Source organism: Furipterus horrens, unplaced genomic scaffold, assembly GCF_987537825.1.
Source record: "Furipterus horrens unplaced genomic scaffold, mFurHor1.1.pri manual_scaffold_6, whole genome shotgun sequence".
NCBI lineage: Eukaryota > Metazoa > Chordata > Mammalia > Chiroptera > Furipteridae > Furipterus > Furipterus horrens.
In genome coordinates this window covers 66,962,463-66,987,143 of record NW_028327176.1, presented here as the reverse complement: position 1 = coordinate 66,987,143, position 24,681 = coordinate 66,962,463, and the positions used below count along the sequence as shown (strand labels likewise).

The 24,681-nt window shown below is 48.0% G+C and overlaps 4 protein-coding genes across 9 annotated transcripts in view; 2 read left to right on the top strand and 2 right to left on the bottom strand.

The window, feature by feature from the left end:
• USP39 (ubiquitin specific peptidase 39) overlaps window positions 1-6,831 on the bottom strand; it is a 48,652-nt gene extending 41,821 nt beyond the window's left edge. The window contains exons 1-3 of one of the 3 annotated variants that reach the window (XM_090281651.1): window positions 6,494-6,831; window positions 3,364-3,433; window positions 1,528-1,622 (exon numbers count right to left, since the gene is read on the bottom strand). In XM_090281651.1, the coding sequence (XP_090137777.1) occupies window positions 1,528-1,622; window positions 3,364-3,433; window positions 6,494-6,761 (433 nt within the window). In that variant the 5' untranslated portion in view covers window positions 6,762-6,831. The remainder of the gene's footprint in view (window positions 1-1,527; window positions 1,623-3,363; window positions 3,434-6,493) is intronic. The other 2 variants (XM_090281648.1, XM_090281650.1) reach the window with 2 other exon arrangements.
• A 101-nt stretch (window positions 6,832-6,932) lies between these two features.
• On the top strand, window positions 6,933-11,522 carry CUNH2orf68 (chromosome unknown C2orf68 homolog). 3 transcript variants are annotated; one of them, XM_090281654.1, is made up of 5 exons: window positions 6,933-7,479; window positions 8,132-8,388; window positions 8,480-8,598; window positions 9,479-9,630; window positions 9,992-11,522. In XM_090281654.1, exons 2-5 carry the CDS (start codon window positions 8,282-8,284, stop codon window positions 10,112-10,114), a joined length of 501 nt encoding a protein of 166 aa, XP_090137780.1. In that variant the 5' UTR covers window positions 6,933-7,479; window positions 8,132-8,281; the 3' UTR covers window positions 10,115-11,522. The 3 variants fall into 3 exon arrangements, with proteins under 3 accessions (XP_090137780.1, XP_090137779.1, XP_090137778.1); XM_090281653.1 differs by having other exon boundaries at window positions 7,988-8,388; XM_090281652.1 differs by having other exon boundaries at window positions 7,879-8,388.
• Window positions 11,523-16,144: 4,622 nt separating this feature from the next.
• On the top strand, window positions 16,145-20,422 carry TMEM150A (transmembrane protein 150A). 2 transcript variants are annotated; one of them, XM_090281645.1, is made up of 8 exons: window positions 16,145-16,529; window positions 17,050-17,231; window positions 17,664-17,711; window positions 18,042-18,128; window positions 18,503-18,570; window positions 18,907-19,034; window positions 19,233-19,410; window positions 19,655-20,422. In XM_090281645.1, exons 2-8 carry the CDS (start codon window positions 17,167-17,169, stop codon window positions 19,891-19,893), a joined length of 813 nt encoding a protein of 270 aa, XP_090137771.1. In that variant the 5' UTR covers window positions 16,145-16,529; window positions 17,050-17,166; the 3' UTR covers window positions 19,894-20,422. The 2 variants fall into 2 exon arrangements, with proteins under 2 accessions (XP_090137771.1, XP_090137772.1); XM_090281646.1 differs by lacking the exon at window positions 17,664-17,711.
• A 640-nt stretch (window positions 20,423-21,062) lies between these two features.
• Window positions 21,063-22,863, bottom strand: RNF181 (ring finger protein 181). The gene is made up of 5 exons (XM_090281647.1): window positions 22,718-22,863; window positions 21,980-22,110; window positions 21,690-21,799; window positions 21,447-21,521; window positions 21,063-21,199 (listed from the first exon to the last, which is right to left on the bottom strand). The coding sequence occupies exons 1-5, from the start codon at window positions 22,801-22,803 to the stop codon at window positions 21,140-21,142; spliced, it is 462 nt and encodes a 153-aa protein (XP_090137773.1). The 5' UTR covers window positions 22,804-22,863; the 3' UTR covers window positions 21,063-21,139.
• Between the last annotated feature and the right edge of the window lie 1,818 nt (window positions 22,864-24,681).

Here is a 24,681-nt window from a genome sequence, read left to right as displayed (position 1 = left end):
GGAGGCCAGCAGTAACTAGGTGAGCAGCCATAAATGCTGAAGTTTGTAATATATAAAGGGAGTTATGGTGGGGTCACTATTCTAGTAGTAACACAAGCACTGAGGGGATTAAGGGTTATTACTAGCCATAACAGGCACTGGGGGTAGTCTTCCAGGCACTAGGATAGTGATACTCTCAGTGACTATTACAACTAGTGATACCTCTTAACTCCCTCAATGCCTGTTATTAAAGGCATCCATAAATTCTGACACTAGTGATGATGAGTTCTTGGGGTTCCCAGAAAACTAGAAGAGTACTTGAACCTTAAAATCGCTCCTCATTTGTTAATGACAGTGATCATGGTTCTTAATACCATTGTTGACTGCTGTTCACTTTACATGGTTGAAATATTATTGTTACATTTTATTAAATATTTTAGTACACCATTTGGTTCAGAATATTTTTTTTCTTGTTTTCCTCCTCTAAACCTAGGTGCATCTAATGGTCAGGTGCTTCTTATAGTGCAAAAAATACGGTAGTTTATATTTCTTTTGAATCCTTCACTATACTATGTACCTAGCATTTGTTTGTTCAGAATGAATTGAAATATAATATGGTGGGGTGGGGGGCAAAAAACCCTAAATTATCTTCTAGAGGGTGGGCCCCTTATAGTACAGGCTTCCCCCACTAGGTAAGTGCTCTAGGAACCCATCTGTATCAGTGTACCAGTTGGCATTGTTTTGATAGACTACATTCAGCCTTGGTGAATTTTTTTAAAGACTTTTTCGACGCATTTACCCATTTCAGGATGGTTGATTTATGAGCACTCCTGCCCATGCAATACTGAGTGTTCAGCAGTTTTTGACCAAAACCAGCATGACCTCCATGCCCCACCCTCCCTCTTCACCTGATCTCACACCAAGTGACTTCTTTTTGATTCCCTAGATTAAAAAGTTCTCAAAGGGAAATGCTTTGCTGATGTGGAAAAGGTGAAACATAAAAAGGCAGAAGCACTAAAAGGCATCAAAATTGACAAGTTCAAAAACTGCTTTGAGCAACGAAAAAAAAATGTCTCGACAAGTGTACTGCATCAAATGGAGAGGACTTTAAAGGTGAATGAAGTTTAAACATGTCAGAGTAAATATACAATTTTTTTATAAATACATTTCGTTTCTGGGGAAGTCCCCCTCTTAATAAATTGCCAGAAAAGAAGAGAATGAAAAAGTCCTTAGAGCCAAAGGATTCTCAGAAAAAGACATAAGTATAGAAAACACCAGAGATTCAAAAACCTAGTCTTTGAGTTCGTCTAAACAGTCTCTTTCACCTAACTAGTTTATTCCCCCTTTCATGTGCATTCAGGTTCTGATCAATCAGAGAACCTCCTACTGACTTTCTAAGAGTATTCCAATTTCCTGGGAACAAAGACAGGAATTATCAGACAGGACTAACAGCAGCTTAGTTTCTTAAAAAAAAAAAATCTCTCTGGAGCATACCTGTGTCTATTGCTGAAAATGTAGTAAGTCTATAATGCAAAACCATTTATTTACCCTGAAAGTACTTGCCACACACCAGACAGGCATATGCGTTGATATGTGAAAGGGAGATGGAACACAGTTTCTCAAAGTCAAAGTCCAGCACACTCCTAAGAGAACCAAAACAAACAAAAGCAATTAATAGAGACAGCTGTCTAGGAGATCACCCAAGTGAAGCAACATTGGCTCCGTGTTACACAATGTCACATAGCATCCTGCAGAGAATGGTTCGATAACTACATACAAATCATGGTGAACATCAACTATTTCCTAGCTAGACATTTAACATAGCACCTCCACCCACCAAGCCCCAAAGCAGTGTCAAGGTATCTCTACCAGACACACAATGTCAATGACCTTTTCTTTTTACTATTTACAACCAGTTGAGAACATTCCATTGCAGTCACTTTCTCTGAAGGGAAAGCAACAGTAGGTCTAAAGAACCCCAGCAGAATTCCAAATTAAAAGACAAGTGGTGGAAAGACATAAAAAAGTGAATAGACCTTTTTATAAAAGAAAAACTTATTTTTGCCTAGAAAACTAAATGTGAAGCCTAAAGAGTATTAGGAAAATACCTACAAATAGATCTGTTCATGTGTAAAGTTATGGTATATAAGTCGTCGTCGTCGTCGGCAGCCGTCCGTCTCGAGAGACGATGGTGTAGCTTCTTAAGAGTCTATCTGCATCGCCGAGAATGGCTGTGCAGTCTGACTCGGGAGTGACACGGTATCTGTCTCCTCCCGTGTTGAATCGACATCTTGCGATGATGCTGAAGCTACAGAGCCTGGGCAGGGTAATATGGAGGGTCTGCTGTTGCCCATGCAGCAGACCCCCCCTCTCTTCGCAGCTGAAGGGTCCAAGGGAAAGACGGAGTCAATACAGCTTGGCTTCAGGTGCGCCGCAGGAGTTGCCGGTGTTGACTACAACGTCAAACCGCCTTAGGGACTCCGGCTCCGGATTTTCTGTCGGGGTTTACTCCCTTAGCCTTTCCCCTGAAGAGGTATGCCGCAAGGCAGCGGAGGTTTTTTGGAGTCAGAGTTTTCCTTCTCTGATGTACCCTGACTGGAAGATCGAACCAGCGACACTTAGCTCGCAGGCCGACGCTCAATCCACTGAGCTAAACCAGCCAGGGCTGGTATATAAGTACTAGGAAGGTAAAGGACAGAAAAACTACCTCCACTGAATCCACAGATAGCAAAGGAATTTCTTCTCAAACATAAACTCGAATTAATTGGTAATGGTCCTGGTAAAGCTGTACAGTCCATTAAAGGAACCACTAGCCAAACATAGCTATTAGCATTTATATTTAAAGTAATTAAAATTCAATTTAAAATTCAGTTCCTTAAGCCACATTTCAAATGCTCAACAGCCACAAATGACTTGTGCCTACAACAATGGAGAGCCTCTAGGGTATAAATTGAAAAGCATCTTGAGACATAATCTGAAATCAGAAGAAAAAAAAAAAAAAAAAAGAGTGCCAGGATGAGGTAGCTACCTCAGCATTAGGACATATTTTTGTCTTTTTTTTCCCTGCCAAATCCTGGCACCTACAGAAGTACCTAGCAGACAGTGGCACTCAATAAATAAGAGTTAAATTTGCTACTGTCATTAACTCTATGCATCCCATTATTTCAACACAAATACAAAGTGAGCTAAAAGCTCTTTCTGGCTATGATGCCCACCCCAGAAAACATGTCCTCTGATTCTTTAAATTGAACAGCAAAGTTTAAAAAACATGGCAAGAAGCACAATTTTCTGGGCAGGAAACTTTAAAAGGGATAAATTTTTTTAATGTGTTGTTCAATGTGCATTCCAAAGGATTTCCTGCATAGCCATCCCTGTCCTACTGACCTGTTAATGGTATCCAGGTATGGGCAGTGGCGACTTCTCCGGTCCTCAGAATCTACACGGCCATTCTTTGCTGAAAGGAAAATCATCATAGGCCATGAAAACTGAAAATACCCATGAAAACAGGTCAAATACCCAAACAGAAATGGGAAAAACTAATCAGGGTGAGATCCTATACATGTGGCCTGGCAACACCCAAAAAAGCCCACTAATGGAACAGGCCTCAAACTGAGACAATATATTTGAAACACATAAAACCAACAAATGATTTGTTTGCAGATTATATAGAGAAATCTGGTAAAGCAATAAAAAAGCAGACAACCCAATAGAAAATGAATACAGCCCACAAACATATAAAAAGATGCTCAATCTCATCAACAATCAAAAAAATGCAAGTCTCCTTGCACAATGACATACCACTTCTCATCCACCAGAGGAAAAAAATGAAATCAGAAAATTCCAAATGTTGGCTAATAAGTGAAGCAGTGAGAATGCTCATGTACTGCTGGTGAGAGTGAGAAATGTTACTTCTTGGCGAATAGTACAGCAAGATCAAAGCTGAAAATATGCAGACCCTTTGACCCAGCAATCTCTCCTCTGTTTATATACTGTAGCAAAATTTTTGCACACATGTACCAGAAGTGCTCGACTAAAAATCATTTATAGCAGCAATGTTTAAGAGTCCAAATGGGAAAAATAAATGAATACCCACCACAAATAAAATGGAGAAATACATTTTCCTATATCATTAATGGAATACTATGTAGCCATGAAAATCTATCTAAATGAATCTCAAAAATATGACTAGAAAAAAAAAGGCAAATCAGAAGGCTACATACAGTGTGGTTCCATTTATATCACATACAAAATAAAATAGTACTACTGAGGGATGGATATATTAAGTAAAACTATAATAAAAGGAAAACTGCTTAGAAAAAAATTGAGACGTGATTACCTACACAAAGAAGGCAGATACAACTGGGAAGGGGCCAAGGGGAGTTTCTAAGGTTCTGGTTATACCCCACTTCTTAAGCTGAACAGTGTTAAGAAACAGTTCTCCAAGGGTCTTCCCTGTTTCTGCACATATTGTGACCAGAGGCACTAACTGCCTCCAAACTATCTTGTCAAGGATGTTTGTATAGTGAACAACCTTGGAAGGCAGAGATAATATCTCCCTACAGAAAAAAGGAGAGGCAATCTCACAGCCCACTGTAAAAGATTCAGCCTCTCTAAACTCAAAGTTCCTCTCCTGCAGGGCCACCCACTGGGCCCACTGGGTTCCCTTCATGTTGCACTGTGAGAATTGACTGGGAAAATGATACCAATGCTCCGGTCTGGCTACTGTTACTACTGTAATAAATTATCTGAGGTCCAATAAGAGCCATGTCTTCCTTCAGCATCCATGAAACTGCGACAGGCTAACTTGGTAGCTTACAAATAGGGCAAAATTTCAGAGCCTTCACAATTCTTGACAAGTGACAGATTTAAGAGTGTACATCAACACTCTTTATAATGTACTTCTGCATTACGTTCAGCCCACCTTAGTACCTGTGATCTATTGCATGATAAAAGGAAAAGAAATAAAAGACAAGACAATGACAGCAACTGGGATCTTAGTGTGTCCCAGAGAAAACAATCTACATACCACAACTACACAAAATATCTAAGAAACAATTTCTGTTCCAAGGAAAGGGAAACCTGAGGCTGACAGAGTAGTTACGTAAAGAAAATGAGATAATACCCTGAAGTTATTAATTACATTATTCAAAGAATATCAAGCACTTTCTATGAGCAAGGTGCTATTTTGGAGCATATGTGTAATGCAAAAATATGTCAAACACAGGACCCTAAGCAAGAAATTTAAAAGTTAATATAAAAGTATAATCATATAAGGCCCTGGTCGGGAAGCTCAGTTGGTTAGAGCATCATCCCCATACATCAAGATTGCGGGTTCAATCCAGGTCAGGGCATATACAAAAGTCAACCAATGAATGCATAAGTAAGTGGAACAAAATTGATGTTTCTCACCCTGACTGCCATAGCTCAATTGGTTGGGCAATGTCCTTCAAAGCAAAAGGTTGCCAGATCCCTGGTCAGGGCACATGCCTAGGTTATAGGTTCAGTCCCTGGTTGGGGCATGTACAACAGGCAACCAATTGGTGTTCCTCACGTTGATGTTTCTCTCCCTCTCTTTCTCCCTCCCCTCCCCATCTCTAAAAATAAATAAATAAAAATTTGAAAATAGCTGTTTCTCTAATAGTAATATACTTTTAAAGTATAATTATATACAGATAACCAGGAACAGAGGCAGAATTATAGTCTTGGAGAATGAGAAATACCTCTCCCACCAAACCCTGCCCCTAGCATGTAGCTACGCTTTACCTGCTACTTTAGTAGGATCCTACTAACTCATAAAAACAAGTGTATAGAAGCATGTTCAAATCAAGAGTTACAAGTTCAGAGAAGCAAAAGATGTAATGAGGTAAACAGGAAAAGTTTCAGAAGTGGTGGAAACCTATTTCATGATTGGTAAGATATCGTCGAGTTGGAAATTACTACAGAAGCAGAGTGAGTGCAGAGGAACGGGGTGCAGTCATGGCGGGGGGCAGGGAACAATGACACTGGCAGTTGTTAGAAAGACTCTCAAAGGTCGAGTTCCAAGACTACTTCCACCAACTTACAGAGGGACAAACACATGAAATCCGCTTTCCCAAACCACAGTGGCTCAGTGACAGAGTCGCGATTAGAATCCAGATCTCCTGGCTGCGACAGTCCTGGGATAAGAGGTGCAGGTGCCCAGCGTTCAGGCACTCAACTCTGAAGAGTCTAATTCCAGAAATTACAGCAAGACTCAATTATCAGATGCTTTGTAAAAACTGAAGAAGGTGACACCTATAAAATACTTAGGACAACGCCTGGCCCATGTTAGACATCTGATAAGGGAAAGCTGCAGTTATTTACTGTTGTTAAAAACATTGTAACGACGGTTATTAAGACATACTATCCTCATTAAGGCGCAGTCAGGAGTCGAGTCGCGCACACCAGTGAAGTGCGGAGTTCCCCCCGGGGAGAAAGGCTATAAAGAGAAAAAGAAGGCAAAAGTAGAGCCCGAGCCCTGCCCGGCCCCGCGCACCTCGCAGCTCCCTCTCAGGTTCGGAGTCTTCGTCCGCCTCGCGCTCCCGCTTCACCCTCACCGGCGGCAGGACCGGCGGCGGGGCCTCGCGCGCACTCGCCGGCTCTATCTCCCGCTTCACACGCACTGGGCTGCCCCGGGAGCTCGGCGCATCGGTCTCCCGCTCCCGATCCCGCTCCCGCTTGACGCGACCGGAGCTGACCCGTGACTCAGATTCGCGCTTCCCGCGGTTGGAACCACGAGACTCCCGCTTGGACCGACCAGACATCGCCGCCACCGGGCAGAGTCGCCCTGCACAAGGCGAAGCACGCTGGAGCGCGCGCAAACAGCCAATCAAAAGCAGCACTGTTAGCCAGCCAAGGTTCTCTACGAGTCGCCGATGGGGACAAATCATGCCACAGGAAACTGAGAAGCGCTACTCCTCTTCCGACCTCTTTGTAGATGCGCGCGCAGCTGAAAACCATCTGGAGGCCTACTGCCACCTTACCCGAAATTTCCAGTTTAAAGAGGCTGGAACTTTTTACTGGCTGCGAATTTCTGGTTAAACGAAGCTGCCATTGGCCCCAGATTTCTTCAAGATACAGTGTGCGTCGAAACCAAAGTCGGGGACGTCTCCGCGCTTCGGAAACCGACGCCCCTGCTCAGGATGACTAAGCGACATTTCCAAATAATTCCCTGCCTGCAGTAACCCTGAGACTCTAATTCCACATTTAGAAGCTTATTCTTGTTGTCGCACGAAAGAGCAAGCGTGAAACCGAGCGGACTTACATTGACACTTATAAAGCTGAGGCTTCAGGGCCTGTGACTTTCACCACGCGGAACTTTATTTGTACAGTTCTACTGTGTTTTGACATACAACAAACCGCACGTTTAAAGTGTGCAATTGTCGCAAAACTGCCGGATGGATGTATACACTGAAACCAGCACCACGATCAAGATAAGGAACCTACCCACCAGCCCCAAAACTGTCTGCTTTGTCGCTACAGGTTAGTTGGCGTTTTCTAGTTTCATATACACAGAAACACACGGCGCGTCCTTTTGGATGCAGCCCCTTTCCCTCGGCGGTATTTATTTGGAGATTCATGCCCATCGGGTCGACCGCGTTCCATTGGCCTGATTAGCGGTGTTCCGCTGTGTGTGCGCGTGCACCATGGCTTGTCCCTGTTCTAATCAAGGATTCCTAATCTTGGGGGGGGGGGGGTTGTTTTTAAGAACTCGAAAATGGCACACGCTCAGACGCCTGAAAAGCCCTGGGTCTGCCCGAGGCCGGGGGTGGGAGGGGATGTCGCAAAGACAGGATGACAGCAGAGCTCCGGCGCGAGGCCAGGGCGCCGCTGTGAGTCTTGCCAAGAGCACTCGCCTCCTCACAAGCTCTCTTGAGATAGGTGCTCTCCAGTCTCCATTTACAAATGAGGAAACTGAGGCACACCGGGGTTCAGTAGTCAGCCGAGGTCCCGCAGCTGGTGACGAAGCTTCACAGCACTGTATCCCCAGAGAAAGGACGGGAAGGCCCACAGCGAACGCTGAGTGGTGTCCTGGGTGCTGAATCGTCTGACGTATCAGCAGAAAGCTTAAATCCTCCTTTCAAGGTAATGTTATACAGAAAAGATTCGCGCGTTCACCACCCACCCGCGTTAGGAACTCCGCGCGCGGTGCCAGTCGGTCCTGGGGTCCTTTCCGGCGGAAGGTCGGGGCGCTAGGCCGGAAGGCGAGCGAGGAGCGGCGCCGACCTCTGCTGGAGGGAGAGCGGCCGTTGGAGTGGCGGCTGCTCCGTGCCCCGCGCTCCCGATGGAAGCGGCGCCGAATTCAGGGCCGAGTCTCTGTTGCAAGCCTGGCGGACGGCTGGACATGAGCCACGGCTTCGTGCACCACATCCGGCGGAATCAGCTCGCCCGGTACCGTCCCACCCCGCCGCCCTCCTCCCGCCCCTTCCTAGCCCGGCCCGTTCCGGCTGGCTGTCCCTGACTCCCGCTCGGCTCCCCTCAGGGACGACTACGACAAGAAGGTGAAGCAGGCGGCCAAGGAGAAGACAAGAAGGCGGCACACGCCGGCACCCACAAGGCCCCGCAAGCCCGACCTGCAAGTGTACCTGCCGCGACACAGAGGTGAGGCCGCCCGCCCCGCCTACCTCCAAGCTCGCTCCGGCCCCGGGCCCCGGGCCCACTGCCGCAACGCACTCCCCTTCTCTATTATGGAAAAGAAAAAAAAAGACAAAACACTTGTTTCCCAAGGCTCAGTTCATCTAGGCCCGTCCCAGAACCTTTACCTGTGACGTGCCGCAATCTCCACTCAGTGATTTTTCCTGGAGAACAGGGAGGGCTCTTGGCCCCCAGTTAAGAGTCACTATTACAGTACATACCAGGCAGCCGGCAAGAAGTTGTCTGTCAGCTTGCCCCATCATATTGTATGTTAGTATTCCCACTACATAATAGAGACAAAGCTGTGCACAGATGTAGGCAACCAGGACATAATTGTTGAATGAAGCCTCAAACCAGCAAAAGGCCTTTTTCCCCAGCTTCCCTGAGACCTAGAGATCACGATAGTTAACATAGGACTCCAGATTTGTTGAGCATTACTTAGTGTTGTTAGTACTTCTATACGTTGTTATATAGTTATCATAGGATCGCATAAGGTAGGAACTGTCATTTCTGTTTCACAACCAGGAAAACAGGCACAGAGTGGTTAAGTAACTTGCCCAAAATCTCAGAGCTAGTAAATGACAGCCTGGATTTTAATCCAGGCAGAGCTCTGTCGACTACTCTGCTACCTTACAACCTTATTCACTAGACAAATAAGTATTGTATACCTGCTATATGACAGGACTGTGCTGGCCCTGGAGCAGGGATACAAAGGTAAATAAAACTCCTGACTGGTACCACTTTTCACTTATAAACACACTGATAAAAAGATTGGGGCTTTTATCTCTGTGGTCAGGGCCTCCAGCAGCCTTCCCCTCTTCCCTCTCACTCTGGTTCATCCTTCCAGATGGCTCTACCCACCCAAGCAACCCAGACTGTGAGGAGTCCGGTGAAAACAGCAGTAGTGGAGGCTCGGAGCCAGAGCCTTCCGGTCATCAGCTCTTCTGCTTAGAATATGAAGCAGACAGCGGAGAGGTCACATCAGTTATTGTGTATCAGGTACGCCTGGTGGAAACAGCTACAGCCTGAAGGTCCTAGGAACTGGTAGAAATCATTGTCAACCCCCAAGCCACTGCTTTCATCAGGGTCAGAGGGAAGTATCTGCTCCACATGGGAGCATAAACTGCTGGGCAGTGCTTTTGAGCGCAATTTCATCACACAGTGATCCTTGGCGGGCAGCAGGGAGGGCTCATGGCCCTCAGTTGAGAATCACTGTTATGTGGGATACCTGGGAAATGATAGGCACTGGCAAGAAGTTTTAAATCAAACAGAGTTCTTTGAAAGCATTGTCTAGGGACAAGGCAGGTTGCCTTTCTAGAAGAGGCCAGTCCCTGAACTCCCTGACTCTTCCTCCACGTAGGACGATGATCCAGGAAGGGTGAGTGAGGAGGTGTCAGCACACACGCCTCTGGATCCACCCATGCGAGAGGCCCTCAAGTTGCGCATCAAGGAGGAGATTGCAAAGCGCCAGAGCCGACACTGACCAGGCTGAAGGCATTCCTTCCAGGCTGGAGTCACTGCCCAGGGAGTTCACCCCTAGTTTGGGGGTGCCAGGACCAGTCTGGGCTGATCTTGAGACACATACACACAAACATACACACACATACCTCTCAGAGCTGCTAGAAAAGGATGTTGCAGGGACTATGCCTGACCATCTCCCTTGTAGCCAGTCTTTCTTGTATATTGGCCCATTTGACCAGCCTAGTTTGGAATTTTTTAGAATTTTGTTTGGCTAGCTTGGTGTTCTAAGAGCAGAGACTCCTGGAAGAGTCAAGGTTTATGAAGCCTTTTGCCAATGTGCTGCTTTCTCACTGAGTTCATATGCCCTGGCACACCTGGCCACTGCTGCTCCAGGCAGCTCCATGAGCTATGTTATTTCATGGTTCCTTTCTACCGTGCTTCTTACTTTCATTCATGTTTTCCTGGATCTTTTTTTTTTTCCACCTCTGTTCTTTCCTTCATCTTGTTTTCTCAGAATCCATCAGTTCCACCCAGCCTCCCAATGTGACTGCACCTCCAGCTGCTCAGGATTTAGGAGGTGTGAGGTCCTGGGAGGTTTACCTTCCGACAAAGTCTTCCAGTAATCCTGATAGCAATACAGGGAGGGATGTTCGTTTTTGAGACTGACTGGCAAGCATGTCTCCCTCTCCTTCCATGGCTTTGCAAGTTTCTGTCAGGCCCCACTGCTTTGCACTGTCTAGATAAGGACACTTAGGAAGATGATGCCAAAACTAAATTTCAAGAATTTCTTGCAGCAAAACCTGCCTTGGTTAGGACTATAGAATTCTAGCTTTCAACCTCATCCCTAAATGGGAATTATCAAAACATGCTTGAAAACTGCCTCTCCAAATGTGATTTAACAGTCTTGAACTGTTAAAGAGAAATTCAGCAGCAATAATTGCTTGTTTGTAACCACAGTTGCAAAGAAAACAGAAAGGCACAATGCCACAAAGGAAGTGAAATGAACATCTCTCATCTGCTCTTCCCTGCCCCATTCTTTCTCCTTTCCTGTCTTCCAAGAGTTTATAATCTCCCAACAAATCCTTAGACTGAAGATCCCAGAAATATCAGTGCTTTCACCAAAGTGAACATTTTTCCTAATGCAGGGTTAGGCTAAGGTCTGAGAAATTCACAAGGCATACATCCTGTTCCAAGTTACTTCAGTTTTCTTGCACATTAGCCTACCTCGGTGACTTGAAATTTGGGGGTTACGTGAGCCCATGAGCACTAAGACTTCTTGAAACCAAAGTCCCCTGCCCCAGGGATTTCTCCACATCAGGGTCTCAAGATCAGTCTAGCTGGTCCATCTCAGCAGCTTTTCTCTTTAAGAACATATGAGGGCACTCTTAAAGTACCTTATTAAAATCAGCTAGCCACAGCTTGCAGTGCCAGGAAGGTGCATGAGGTGGATAAGTTAGAAGGACCTGATTGTGAAGGGACCAGAGTGCTCCTGACCCACAGAGCTGGGCCTTAACCTTGCCTGCCCAGGGCTCAGTTCTACTTTAAAGGAGAAAATCTGCCCTCTATTTATTCAACTGAATTCCAAGTGCCTTTTGACTTACAATGTTAACTACCCTCCAAGCGTCCTGGGTTAAGGAGGCTGTGCCATCATCCCAATTTCCCTGCAGCTCAGAGAACCAGTTATTTTAGCCTTCCAGCTCTTCAACTGATTTTCTGACTTGGACATAGAATTTCACTGGAACTCTTGGGCTTCCCAGTCTGGAAATACCTTTGGGGTCCATCTTCTCACAGCTGGGTGGCCTGCTTCCTGGATTTACTACAGAAATATAGAAACAAGACCAGAAGAGGCAGTCGGGGGCATAGCACTCGAAATTTTAGCCTCTTTTCCTGTTTTGTGAGAAGGGAAGCATATACCTATTGTCTGTGTGTTTGTCATGTAATCCTTACTCAGGTAAGAAACTGATGGAAATTCCTTGTGTGTAAAATTTTCCTTAAGGCACTTTGCTTATCAAATGCATATAAAATACAGGGTGTTGCAAAAAAAAATGTATCCACAATTTTAATGATTATAAAGTCTGTATTTATTAGCATACAGCTCCCTTTCAACGCTCAAAATAAACTACATAAATGTACATTTTTATACTTAGCACCTGCTTTCAAACTGATGACCATTCTGGTCTAGCGATTGCTGGCAACACGAAGCAATGGAATCACAAGCATCAAGAATCATTTCGTTTGGTATTTGGGCACATTCTCTTTCATTGGCTACTCGTAATTCATCAATGGTTTCAGGATTTTTAGCCTAAACATTATTCTTGAGAAATCCCCAAAGGAAAAAGCGTAGTGGTGTAAGGTCTGTTGAATACACAGGGTAATCTACAGGACCTCTTCATCTGATCCATCTGTTTGTCAGGTTCTCATTAAGATAAGCCCTTACATCACAATGGTAATGTGTAGGTGCTCCATCTTGTTGTGAATAAAAGTCTTCATCATGAAAATCTTCATGAATACGTGGTATGGCTGATTCCTGCAGTAAATTCAAGTAAGTGGCACCAGTTACATACCTGCAAGAAAGAAAGGGCCAATTAATCCATGCACCGATAAGCCATACCACATCGTCAGTCCTGTCTCTGCACTTCTACTGTGTTTTCGTATATTCAGTACCACTTCAAAATAAACTTTGTTCAAAACTTAATCTGGTTTCAGCCATTGTTTCTCAACAGTTAAATCTTAAAAAAAAAAAAAAAATTCAGCAAGTTACCAGCTATTAAGATGTGGATGAGTTTGGTTTTTTTGTTGTTTTTGTTTTTTGCAACACCTTGTATTTTCCATTCAAGAAAGCATTCTAATTATTAGCTAATTTATGCAGTGTGACTATAAAGCACTAAGATTGATACTTATTGAGGTCCATCAGAGCATAATTATTGGTGATGAAGTTACCATAGCTGCAGATGTGCCTGAAATGCTTCTCTGGGGATGGCCTTCAGTCATTAGACCACTTTCTAGCACAGACTCATTGCTTATTGCCATCCATTTTCTGGGGTCCAGTTTATTTACCAGGCTTGCCTCCGGACATCTTTCAGCTGTTTTCAAAAATTGGTGCTTTGCCATCAAGGGAAATGTTCAGAGCATTTCCCACAGGCTCTACATGTGTCCCAAAGGGGATTGTCCAGTTCTGTGTGGTGCAGTGGCAACAGTGTTGGACTAGCTAGAACTTTCCAGCAGGCTGCTTCAGATTCAACACTCACTTGACTAAATGCACTCTTGGCTATCTTGAAAGAAAAAAAAAAAGAAGTCTGGAAGCCTGATAGGTAGATATCTCATGTAAGTGTTCCTTCACTTACTGAGGATAAGCCTTGGATTTTAAGGTTTTCTTCCTGGACCACAGTGGGTGATATAGAAGGAAGCTGGGGGTTTGGGCTGTGCAAAAATAAACACTGAAGCTTGAGTTCCAGCCAGTTGGCAAGCATGGAAATCTTTGATGAATGAAAAGCAAGAAAAGAATGTAAAACTTTTTGTATTGAGTAATAGTAGGAGATGGTGGAGTCTGGTCAGATAGTAGGACCAGCATGGGCAATAATAAATGCTCCCTAAGGGTATTCAACCCACTGTGCATTTGATGGGATCTGTGGGTGGTTGGGTAGTGGATTCCCAACTGGTTCCTAAATATAAATGAAGCCTTTACATATAAAAAGAATAATAAGGACAGATTATTTTCCTACCTCTGAGCCTTTTAGAAGAATCACAGTGGAATGTTGAAAATTATTTGAAACATTTTAAGCTCCCTCTGAATTCCTGTCCCTGAGGAATTAGATGGCCAAGAAGCCATAAGGCCTGACCCATGTGGCCTAGTTGTCCCACAAAGTGAAAGGTTGCCGTTTCGATTCCTGGTCAAGGCATATGCCTGGGTTACAGATTCAGTCCCTGGCCCGGAGGCATATAAGAGGCCACCAATTAATGTCTCTTCCTCTCCCTCCCACCCCTTCTCTAAAAAGACATAAGTAAAATTTTTTTTTTTTAAAGAAGCCAAATTTCCTCAGTGATTGGAGTGATGCTAGAAGTAGAAAGCTGAGTGAATAGCTCCTCTGCCCTCTCAGAGCCACCAGAATGACAGACTGGTTACACTGGTTATGTTGTGATGTTAAATGTATAAAAAGCCATATAGTCTTCTGTTTTTCTCATTTCAATGTTTCTGCTATGTGGATGAATAAAGTGAAGTATGCAGATTATTTTAAAATACTGGAACGAAGGTACTTTTCAAAGACAGTATTCTTTTGAACCAATAAACATTATTTTTACAGCACTGTTTTTGCCAAGAGTTGTGAAATCACTTGTGTATGTAAGGAAAGTGAGGATTAAATGCCTGTCTCTAACGTCATTCAGCACCACAGAATCAGCATTTGAAACTTTATCTCTTGCTTAGCTTATTTTAAGAACTGTCCTGGTGGAAGCATAGCATCTAGACTCACGTGGCTTTAGAGCTGGAAGGGACTTTTAAAGACATCTGGTCCTACTCATCTGATACATGACTTTTCCTTACCAACTACCCATGAAGAGCCCTTCTGTCACAGGGAGCTCTGTCTTGGGGGATAATAATACTATTTTAAGGACTACTCATACTGTCATATTGAAACAAAATCGTCCTTCTTGTCACAGCTCTGCAGTACCTGTGTACCCACTTTATGTTAAAACAGCCAGTTTAGAACCTTAATAGTCTTCTCAGACCTTCCCCATGATAAAGATTGGACAGGAACACAAATAAAAAACAGTAAGTGTTGATTAAGAATGGTAAAGCTGCCTTGACTGGTGTGGCTCAGTGTACTGAGCACCAACACGTGAACCAGAGGGTTGCTGGTTCAATTCCATCAGGGCACGTGAGAAGTAACTATACGTTGATGTTTCTCTCCCTTCCCCTCTCTAAACTGAAAAAAAGAAAGAAAAAAAAAAGAATGGCGAAGCTACTAGTGAGATAGGAAATGGTGAGGGTTCCATAGCACCATTGGGCAGATAAGAAAAAGGGGCCTGTGCCAGTAAGAACACACCTGAGCAAGAAGATGGGGCCTCTGTGAATTGGAAAGAGGGACCCCTTTGTCCTAGGGCACCCAGCACAGCCAGAAGCAAGAGGACTTTTATGCCCCACTGGTCGATTCTGCTGGGTGGTCTTCTATAGTAATCACTCTGTACAGCCTTGCTTTAACTATTTGTCCCATTCGATTTGGAAAAGGTCTCACCAACAGGTGTCCTCTTTCCATTTTTAACTGCCACTGGATCCAAAAGTTTCTCCTTTGTCAAGCCATCGTCCAGCTTATATGCTTCATTTCCCTCACAGTACTGGGCAGTTTTACCTTTGCCTCACCAATGCCATGGAACTTCAACTCCCTGCCTCCTGGCAGCCTGGGCCTATGCTCTTAAGATAATGATTTGTGGGCCCCAATGTTGTCTCACAAAAGCTCCCAACAGATGCTGGGCTTCCTTTAGAGTGCCAGGCACCCTTCTGTTCAAGGACGTATTCCACCCTTTTAATTAGGAAAAGAACCAGGAGGGCATTCTTGTCCTGTAGGTTTTGGTGAAGCTGGAGGTAATTTATTCCCACAATATCCTGCTTCCTTTTCCCAAATTGTTCTGGGTCTCCCACCGTCCTCTGTTGCCTACCAACACCTGGCCATGTGTGTCTACTTAAAATGGATATCCACTGATCTCTGCTGTCTGTTTCAAGTTAAGTGTTGAGCAGTCGGGTAACATTTTGGACACTGACTTCTGGATAGTAGTACTCTGTACTTGTAAGCTTGAAAATGTATACGGTGAAATTAGCATCCTCCAGAGCTGGCTGCGTTCAGGGACGCATAAGCCAAATCCTGGGCGCTTGAACTTAAGGAAGAGCTAAGGCTTCTCTGAGAACCACCTCTCCTGAGACAGAGGCAGGCATGGGGCGTTAAGGGAGATGACCTTAAGTGTCACTTGGCCCTTCCCGGCAGCGGAATGTGCCCAGCGGCGGAGGGAGGCTACATCCAGACACGTGCACGATGACGATTACAGGTGGAGCTGGAAGATGGTGCAGCCCCCAGGTTCCTGCCTCCCGAAGATTCCACCGCAGGAACGGGAAACAGAGATTATCCTTTCCGCGTCTCGGAGTCAGAGCCGCCGCCGGAGCCCCACGCCACGGCCCTCGTGCCCAGGTCCCCGAAGCTGAGCAGCACGCCCGTTTTACCGGGGCTCTGCGCGGGGCTCGGGATTTGTAGTCCCGAGGGTAGCGCAGTGCCTGCGGGGTCCGCGGTGCGAGGACTCCAGGTCCCGGCGGGCGGAGCGGCGCCGCGCGGCCTAGGCCGGGGGCGTGGCCGCCGGCCCTTTAAACCTGCAGGGCCGTTCTGAGGGCCCAGCCGGGAAGGCGCCACGCAGCGTCTGAGTAGTGCGCGGCAGCCGCAGGGCGCTCTGGGGAGGTGCGTACTGGGCCCCTTACTTCTCAGGACCCCCGGGGGTCACTGGAGAAAGCTCGTTCCCCGGGGTCCGGGTACTTGCCGGCCACGGGTTCCAGGCGCCCACGCAGGGCGGGCTGGGCTTCCCGCTAGAGCCCGCCCTTCCCTGGGGCGCGGTAGTCGCGTGGTTGCCTACGTGTGGCCGCCCCTCTATCGGTCCCGGACCCCCTCCAGGCTTTCTTTGGCTTGCTTGGTCCCTAGACCGTCTTCCTCAGGCGAGGGAGAGGATGACCACCTGTCCAGATGTCCAAATGTTACGGCGCCGCCTGAGTCCCTGAGCAAGCCGGTGGCTTTTGGGTGGGACTTAGAGGCCCCGGTGGGTGCCAGAGGGTGGCCACAATCTGATGTGGGCTGAACCCAAAGTGTGAGCAGTCCGAGCCCCAGTGGGTGCTCCGAATCAGGTGATGCCCACCCGCCCCCTCCGCCCCTCACCGGCTTTGGCCACTCACCGGACCCTGGACTTTGACCCCTCTCTCTCCACCAGGCAGGGGGCAGTTGATGGTTTTGGCGAAGTATCCTAAGGTAGCTGGTCCTGCCCCCTCTTCCCCACCTACCTCTTGTCATCCCTCCCACATCTCTACCACCCTGGCTTCCCTCCCTCATGACCGCCTGGATCCTCCTTCCTGTCAGCTTGTCAGCATTCTCCATCACTGGCCTATGGACTGTGTAAGTAAAGAGAGGGAGGGGGAAGACAACTGGGAGACAAAATGGGCCCAGGTTGAGGAGGGACAGGACCCAGCAGGAACTTGATGGCACACACAAAGTCCCTTGTCCTGTTGCAGACTCCAGGCTGATACCCAGGGTCACTCTGACTGTCTCCAAAGCCTGGCCTGATGCCTGGGCACACAGTCCCCTGGGACAAGCTGGCACCACTGCTGTCCAGCAAGGTAGCCCAAACAGACCTACTTTTAACTTGTGGCCATTGCTGTGGGTTCTGGTGGGGCGTCAGGCCTCAGGGACCCCCCTACCCTGCCAACTTGAATCCCTAACAAGGACAATGACGCTGAGTGGGGCCAGAATCGAGGGAAAAGAGAATAGTCAGTGGGGGAAGGCTGGATTTGGCTGGAGGGTCATTGGGTGACAGTTCTGCTCCCACAGGTATGCCATGGCTGTGATGAACCGCCACGTTTGCCCTGTGGAGAACTGGTATGGCGCACTCTGCAGACAGCTTCACTCTAAAGTTCCCTTCATCTCTGTTCCCTCTTGGGCCAGGGCTGCTGCCAGCCAGACGGAGACCCTGGGCCTCACTGCTCTTCTCTCACCTTGGCGTGCCTGCCCCTCCCCAGGCATGGCTTCGTGCCCACTTACTTGCTTCCTACCATCCCTTTGCCCCTTTGGCTTGTCTTAGGCAGGCCCTGGGAAGTGGGCTCTCCTGCTCCCTCATAAAGGAGGAGGTCTGGGAGGGTGGTCTCTGAAGTAAAGTCTGAGTTGTTAGGGGAACCCCTCTCCCTCAATCTACTCTGTCCTGCCTTCCAGGTCCTACAATGAGTCCTGCTCTCCTGACCCCACTGAGCAAGGGGGTCCCAAGACCTGCTGCACCCTGGACGATGTCCCCCTCATCAGGTAAGTCCTGCAAACTGGACAAATCAGAGACCCAAGGCCCTTATCAAGCAAAGGCCTGTCTCAGGGGGTCTTACAGGAATAATAATTGTTCTAACTCAAGGAAAGCCAGACCAGCTACAGGCCTTGACAGTCTCAGGGAGTCCCAGGAGTCTTTGGGTCTGCCCAGCAATCCTGGGCACTCCCTAATCTGTCACACACGAGCTCTGCTTTGTTTTGAGGGGAGAGGGTGCCAGCCTGGGACCAGTGTGTGAGACACTGGTCCTTCTCATAAATCAGTGGCCTAAATCAAGCTCAGAGAAAGCAAGTGGGCCAGAAGGGAGGCCCTCTGATGTTCCTGCCCCTCTCTCACTTTGTCCTTGTCCACCTCCCTTCAGCAAGTGCGGCACATATCCCCCAGAGAGTTGCCTCTTCAGCCTCATTGGCAACGTGGGTGCTTTCATGGGTGAGTTGTGCCCTTATCCCCACTAGCCAGCCCAGTCCTTCCCCCACACACCCTCCCCTCAAGAAGGGCCCAGGAAGCCCTTGCTGAACACAGCCCAGCCAACCAAGGGCTAAAGCAAGAGGGGCCGCTTCTCTCCCTGTTCCTTGAAGACCAGAGGCCGACTCCCATACAGCCACCCTGCTGGCTGGAGCCTGAGGAAACCCAGTTCATTACCCCACCCATCTATACCCTTGTGGCCTTCAGTGTCTGAATGGGGTGAGGGCTAACAGGCTCCTGGGCAGGGCTGGGCCAGCAGAAGTCACCAGTACCAGCTCCACCTATGCTCTTCATCCCCAGTGGCCCTGCTCTGCCTCCTACTCTACGGGCAGCTCCTGGAGCAGAGTCGGCATTCCTGGATTAACACCACAACACTCATCACAGGTTGCACCAATGCTGCAGGCCTTGTGGTTGTCGGAAACTTTCAGGTAGCTATTTCTACCCACCTCTTGAGCTTCCCCTAAAAGGGCACAGCTGTCTGCAGGGGCAGCCCTTCAGGGTTGAGGGTGAGGGAAGAAGGGCCTGGGAGAGAAAGGAGGAAGCAGGGAGGAAGAGAGACAGAGAAGAGGTGTGAAGGGGGTAGAGGAGCAGGGCTGCTTCATTGATGAGCCCCTCTCTGGGCCTAGGTGGATCATGCCAAGTCTCTGCATTACATTGGAGCTGGTGTGGCCTTCCCGGCTGGGTTGCTGTTCATCTGCCTGCACTGTGTCCTCTCCTACCATGGGGCCACCGCCCCCCAGGACCTGGCTGTGGCCTACCTGAGGATTGTGCTAGCAGCCATCGCCTTTGTCGTTCTGATCCTCAGTATCCTTACAAGATAGAGCAGCCAGCAACTCATCCTCTAGCCCAGCCCTTCTCTCACCCAAGATGAGTAGGGGATAATGGCACACCTTCCAGATACCACTGCCCAGAGTGGTCTTCCACTCCCTCTTGCGGAATGTCAGGACTGACATCCTTTGCCCCAACCTAGTTACATATCTGGGAAGGCGGAAGGTGTATTGCCCGTCTCCCACACATCCTGCTGGACATTTCCTTAGCCCCATTCCAGGCGGCGTCTTTTTCATCCACGAGAGTTCTCAGCTGCAGCATGGGGCAGCCCTGTGTGAGTGGGTGTTTGTCATCGACATCCTCATTTTCTACGGCACCTTCTGCTACGAGTTTGGGACAGTCTCCTCAGAGACATTGGTGGCTGCATTGCAGCCTGCTGGCCGGGCCTGCAAGTCCTCTGGGAACACTAGCACCTCCACTCACCTCAACTGTGCCCCTGAGAGCATAGCCATGATCTGAGATCTGGGGAAGGTGGCTGGTCCTTCCTCCACTGCTCCCCACCCATGTCTTTGCATTTATTTTGTACCAAAAACAATTTTTGAGAAAGTATTCTGTTGGGATATAGGCTTCCTTGCTCCTGGACGAGGGGCCATCCCACACCCACCTGTGCCATAGAGGAGCGGGCCCTTGCAGCTGCAGAGCTATGCATGACCCGTTCCCCATTGTTTTTATGTTTGAAGGTCACATATCCTCAATCACCCAGCCAACCCTTCAGGTGCCTTCTATTCCCCAGTGCTGAGGCCAGACCACTGGGGTTTCCTGCTGCAGGAATTAGGGGCTGGGAACAGCAAGGATAGAAGTGCTCGCAAGGGGAGGGCACATGCCTTAAGTCTGTGAGAAGGCCCACTTTGGGGCCCACTGAACTGCACTGGGATTCTTCACTGTCCCTTACGTTTTTTTAGGGCAAATAACATAGCAGAACCATGTGGGTATTTTAGTACTTTTTATATATGTATATATATATATCTATTAAAAGAATTCTAATTTGCATGTTTGTAGTCTGTTTTGGAGAGTCAGAGGGCCTGATTCATGTCAGCTTTCCCTAGGAAAGAATGGGAGGAAGCCCCTGCTACTAAGAAGAGTCCTGAGTGCTCAGTGCTCTTGGAGAGCAGGCCTGCCAGGAACAATGGATGACAGGTGCTAGCCAAATACCACTCAAGAGCTTGAAACCCTTTGGGGGCTTTTAAACAGTCTAAAGAACTGACTGATCCGATCCTTTCACACTTCCTCCCCCACTCCAAGTCTGGTTTGAAGTTTGATTCCTTAGTATAAGGAGATAACGGGTGGGAGATTGTATAAAGAGCAGCTTTAAAAATATTGAAAGCAAAAAGAAAGTGCCTGGGATTCCAAGGTTGACTAAAAATTACAGGGGGAGAGAGCTGCATCTTTAAATATCTACTGGGTGCCAGATCATGACAATATTTTGCTTTCCAGCCACGAACACAGGCCCAAGCCCTGGCTAGTCCAGTGTCCACATTCTTGATCTGGGCTCCACTGCCCTCAGGCCAGCCGGCTTGGCAGAGAAGCATGTGTCTTCTGCAGTCCAGGCCCACTTTACCCCATAGCAGTAGGGCCCTAGTAGAGGGTGCAGAGCCCCTGCCCAGGCCTGTGAGCAATGCAGTCGCAGGGTGGGTAAAGAAACCTTTAATGAGGATTCAAGGTGCAAGAGGAAGATGTGGTAGACTGCAGCTCCACCCCAGCCACCTCATGTGTACATGGCTCCATGCAGGTTCTCCAGTCGGTGCTTCTGCTGCTGCTTCCGAGCCTGAAGGAAAGAGGCAGAGGCCATATCTGAGGGCCTGGGGTGAAGGGATAGGGTAGCTATCATGGAACTATAACTGACTGTTTTCAGGCCCCTGACATTTGTGATGCCCCTCACTAAAGTCACAAGGAACACAGCCTGAGCCAGGGACCTGAAACCTACCCAGGCTTGCTGAGGTGGGAGATGAGAGCATCAAGAACAGCCTGAGGGAGCCCCATTACCACCTCCTCCACTTACCACCAGCTCCTACCTTATCTCGTCTGTGCTCCTCATAAGTGTCATCATCAGTGGGCAGCTCATGGCGGCAGAGGGGGCAGGAATTTGTCTGGGTAAAACGGCAGTGTTCCAGGTCTGGTCTTTATAAGCTAATATCCATCCCCTTCTCCCATTTTTCACCCTGACCCTTCTTCCTTCTCTGATCCCTCAACAATTCATCAAAAGAAAGGGGCTTGATAACTGGGCTGGGTGAGGGCTGGGAGAAAGGAAGCAGTACCTTGCTTAGCCAGGGCAGAATGCAGTTGGAATGGAAGAAGTGATGGCAAGGCAGCTCAATGGCAGTCTCCTCCTCCTCAAATTCCAAAAGACACACGGGGCACTTGAGCTCTTTAGGAGGGAGTGCTGATCAGGAGAGCTGCTACAGGCCCCACCTCCCAACTCCCACACCTAAAGGACACTTGCCCCAACTGGGCCTGGAAAACTGAAGGACCAGTACACAGTCTGGCTTGGGAGGGATTGGGGGATGGGAGAGTTTGGCGGACCTGCCCCAGAGAGCAGTGTTCTCACCAGACTGAGAGCCCCTGATGACTGTCCTGGGAAGGTTCTCAACCACAGTCTTGGCAGCAGGTGGAGGCAGGTGGTGATCCCAATCTACTACCAATCCCAAGCCTTCAAAGTCCATACTATTGAAAAGTGACCTAGGAAGATGCAAGGTCAGAATCAAAGAAAACTATATTTTCTCTTTGCCTCCACAAATCACTCAGCATCAATAAATAAATACCCTGTCCAGCTAGTAGTAATAGTAGCTACCCCAATCAGTAGTGCCCATTAGATTAAAAGGTGAGAAACGGTTTACAGCTTCTATTAGCCTCAAACAGTAGGCTGTTTGTTCCCATTTTACATTTGAGGCAATAGGCTCAGGGAAGCTACCCCGGCCGCGCAGGAATGATCTGATAAAGCCAGATTACATGCGGCAGTGTCTCCGTGCTTGGTGCTCCTAACCAATGTACGTACGCACAACTAGACGGCCCCTAGCCTCCCCCGTGGCTCTCCTTCTCCAGTACTTCCTAGAGCCCGCTGCCCTCCCGTCACCCACTTTCCCTAGTCCATCCAGCCTTTTCCAGAATCCCCTAACCCGGGAGGCCCAGGGACAGTTCAAATTATCGACTTCCCTCGAATCTAGCCTCCGGGAGAATTATTCATCCGTCCTCCCAGAATCTGCTACCCCAGATGATCCGCCTTCTCCAGCCAGCCCCAACCCAGAAACCTGCTGCCTGGCTCCACCTCCCAGCCTCGCCCATCCACCTCGCGAGCTCCAGCAGCATGTTGGTTCGGGCCTCCTGCTCGGGGTCCATCGGCTCGCAGTCGTGTTCCTCGAAGTAGGACGCCATGGCAGCCCGACTGTCTGACACAGCAGCCCTCGGACCCCGCGGACTGGTTTCGCAGCACTGGCCAATAAACTGGTGAGTTAAGAGAAGATGGCCAATCATAGCATCCAAAAGGTGGACACAGTGGTTCATTAGTCGCAGAAAAGCGGAAGTATTAATTCTCTCATCTCTCATTGGCTTAAGTAAGTCAGGTGATCAAAGGCTAACGCCAATGGCAAGGCCGGGGCTGCTCACAAAACTTTTGATTCCGAGCCTAGGTAAGTGGGAGTGACGTCTGAACCACGCCTACAGCTTTCTCAAAAGCTGAGTGGGCTGTAGGGTCTTCAGTACACTGTGTTGCACGGAGGGCCTTGGCAATGCAGATGCTAAAGTTGTCTCAGAGAGGAGGTGCTGGCCCGGGGCTCAGGGATCTAACAGCCCAGCGGGAGAGCCTGTGAGTCAGGGTGCTTCCCGCTGTTCTGTCGCAGACCCACGGGGTACTAATGCATCCCCTGAGCCCTAGTTGGTTCAGGAGTTGGCGCTTGATTCCTCTTCAAACCACCCACCCCACCACCACCCCACACGCACACACACAAAAAAAACTTCCTGCTCATTTCTTTTGTTTTAGGCACAAAAGTTATGCCTGGCTGGTTTGGCTCAGTGGATTGAGCGTCGGCCTGCGAGCTAAGTGTCGCTGGTTCGATCTTCCAGTCAGGGCACATCAGAGAAGGAAAACTCTTGACTCCAAAAAACCTCCGCGCGGCATACCTCTTCAGGGGAAAGGCTAAGGGAGTAAACCCCGACAGAAAATCCGGAGCCGGAGTCCCTAAGGCGGTTTGACGTTGTAGTCAACACCGGCAACTCCTGCGGCGCACCTGAAGCCAAGCTGGTATTGACTCCGTCTTTCCCTTGGACCCTTCAGCTGCGAAGAGAGGGAGGGTCTGCTGCATGGGCAACAGCAGACCCTCCATATCACCCTGCCCAGGCTCTGTAGCTTCAGCTTCACTGGAGAGGACACTCCAGCGTCATCACAAGATGTCGATTCAACACGGGAGGAGACAGATACCGTGTCACTCCCGAGTCGGACTGCACAACCATTCTCGGCGGTGCAGATAGACTCTTAAGAAGCTACATCATCGTCTCTCGAGATGGACGGCTGCCGACGAGGCACAAAAGTAAGGGGGGCAGGAGGCAAATCTCCCCAACCAAGAAAGGGAGGATCTCTACTGGGGAATCTGGGGCCATACCAGCTCATGAAACTATTAGTGTGACCTTAAGTCCATTGCTTAACTTCTCCCTTATCTCCTGTAGAACTAGTGGCTTGAATTAAATAAGTAGTTTTTGCATCCCTGGCTACCCATGAATCTCCTGAAGAATAGGAGAGGTTTCAGCTTCAAGGGGGGAAAAAAAAGTCTTAATACTTAACCCTCAAAGATTCTTATTTAACTGATCTAGGCCTGGGTGTGGTATTATAAGTTCTACATGTGACTGTAACATGAGGCAGGGTTAATAACCACAGGACTAAATGATTTGGAATGATAGCTACTATTTATTTGGCATCTAGAACCTTCACACTGATGGATATTTTACACACAGCATAAATAATCCTCACTATTGTCCTGGGAGCTAAATATCATTATCCCTTTTTACACACATAAAACCCAAGCGGGGCAAGTGGCTTGCTCAAATTCACATGGTATCCAAGTGAAGGCCAAGTGCTTTCCTTTCCCAGGGAAAGGAAAATAATAATGAGCCCAGTGGAAGTGTTACAGGACACAGACCAGCCTGTAATGTGTGGGTTCTTTATTTCATGCAGGAAAGATTTGACAACAGAAGTCCAGGTGATTTTTGAGAGTATGTTTATTAAAGCTGGGGATAATGAAACAGGGAAGTGCTTAGGCT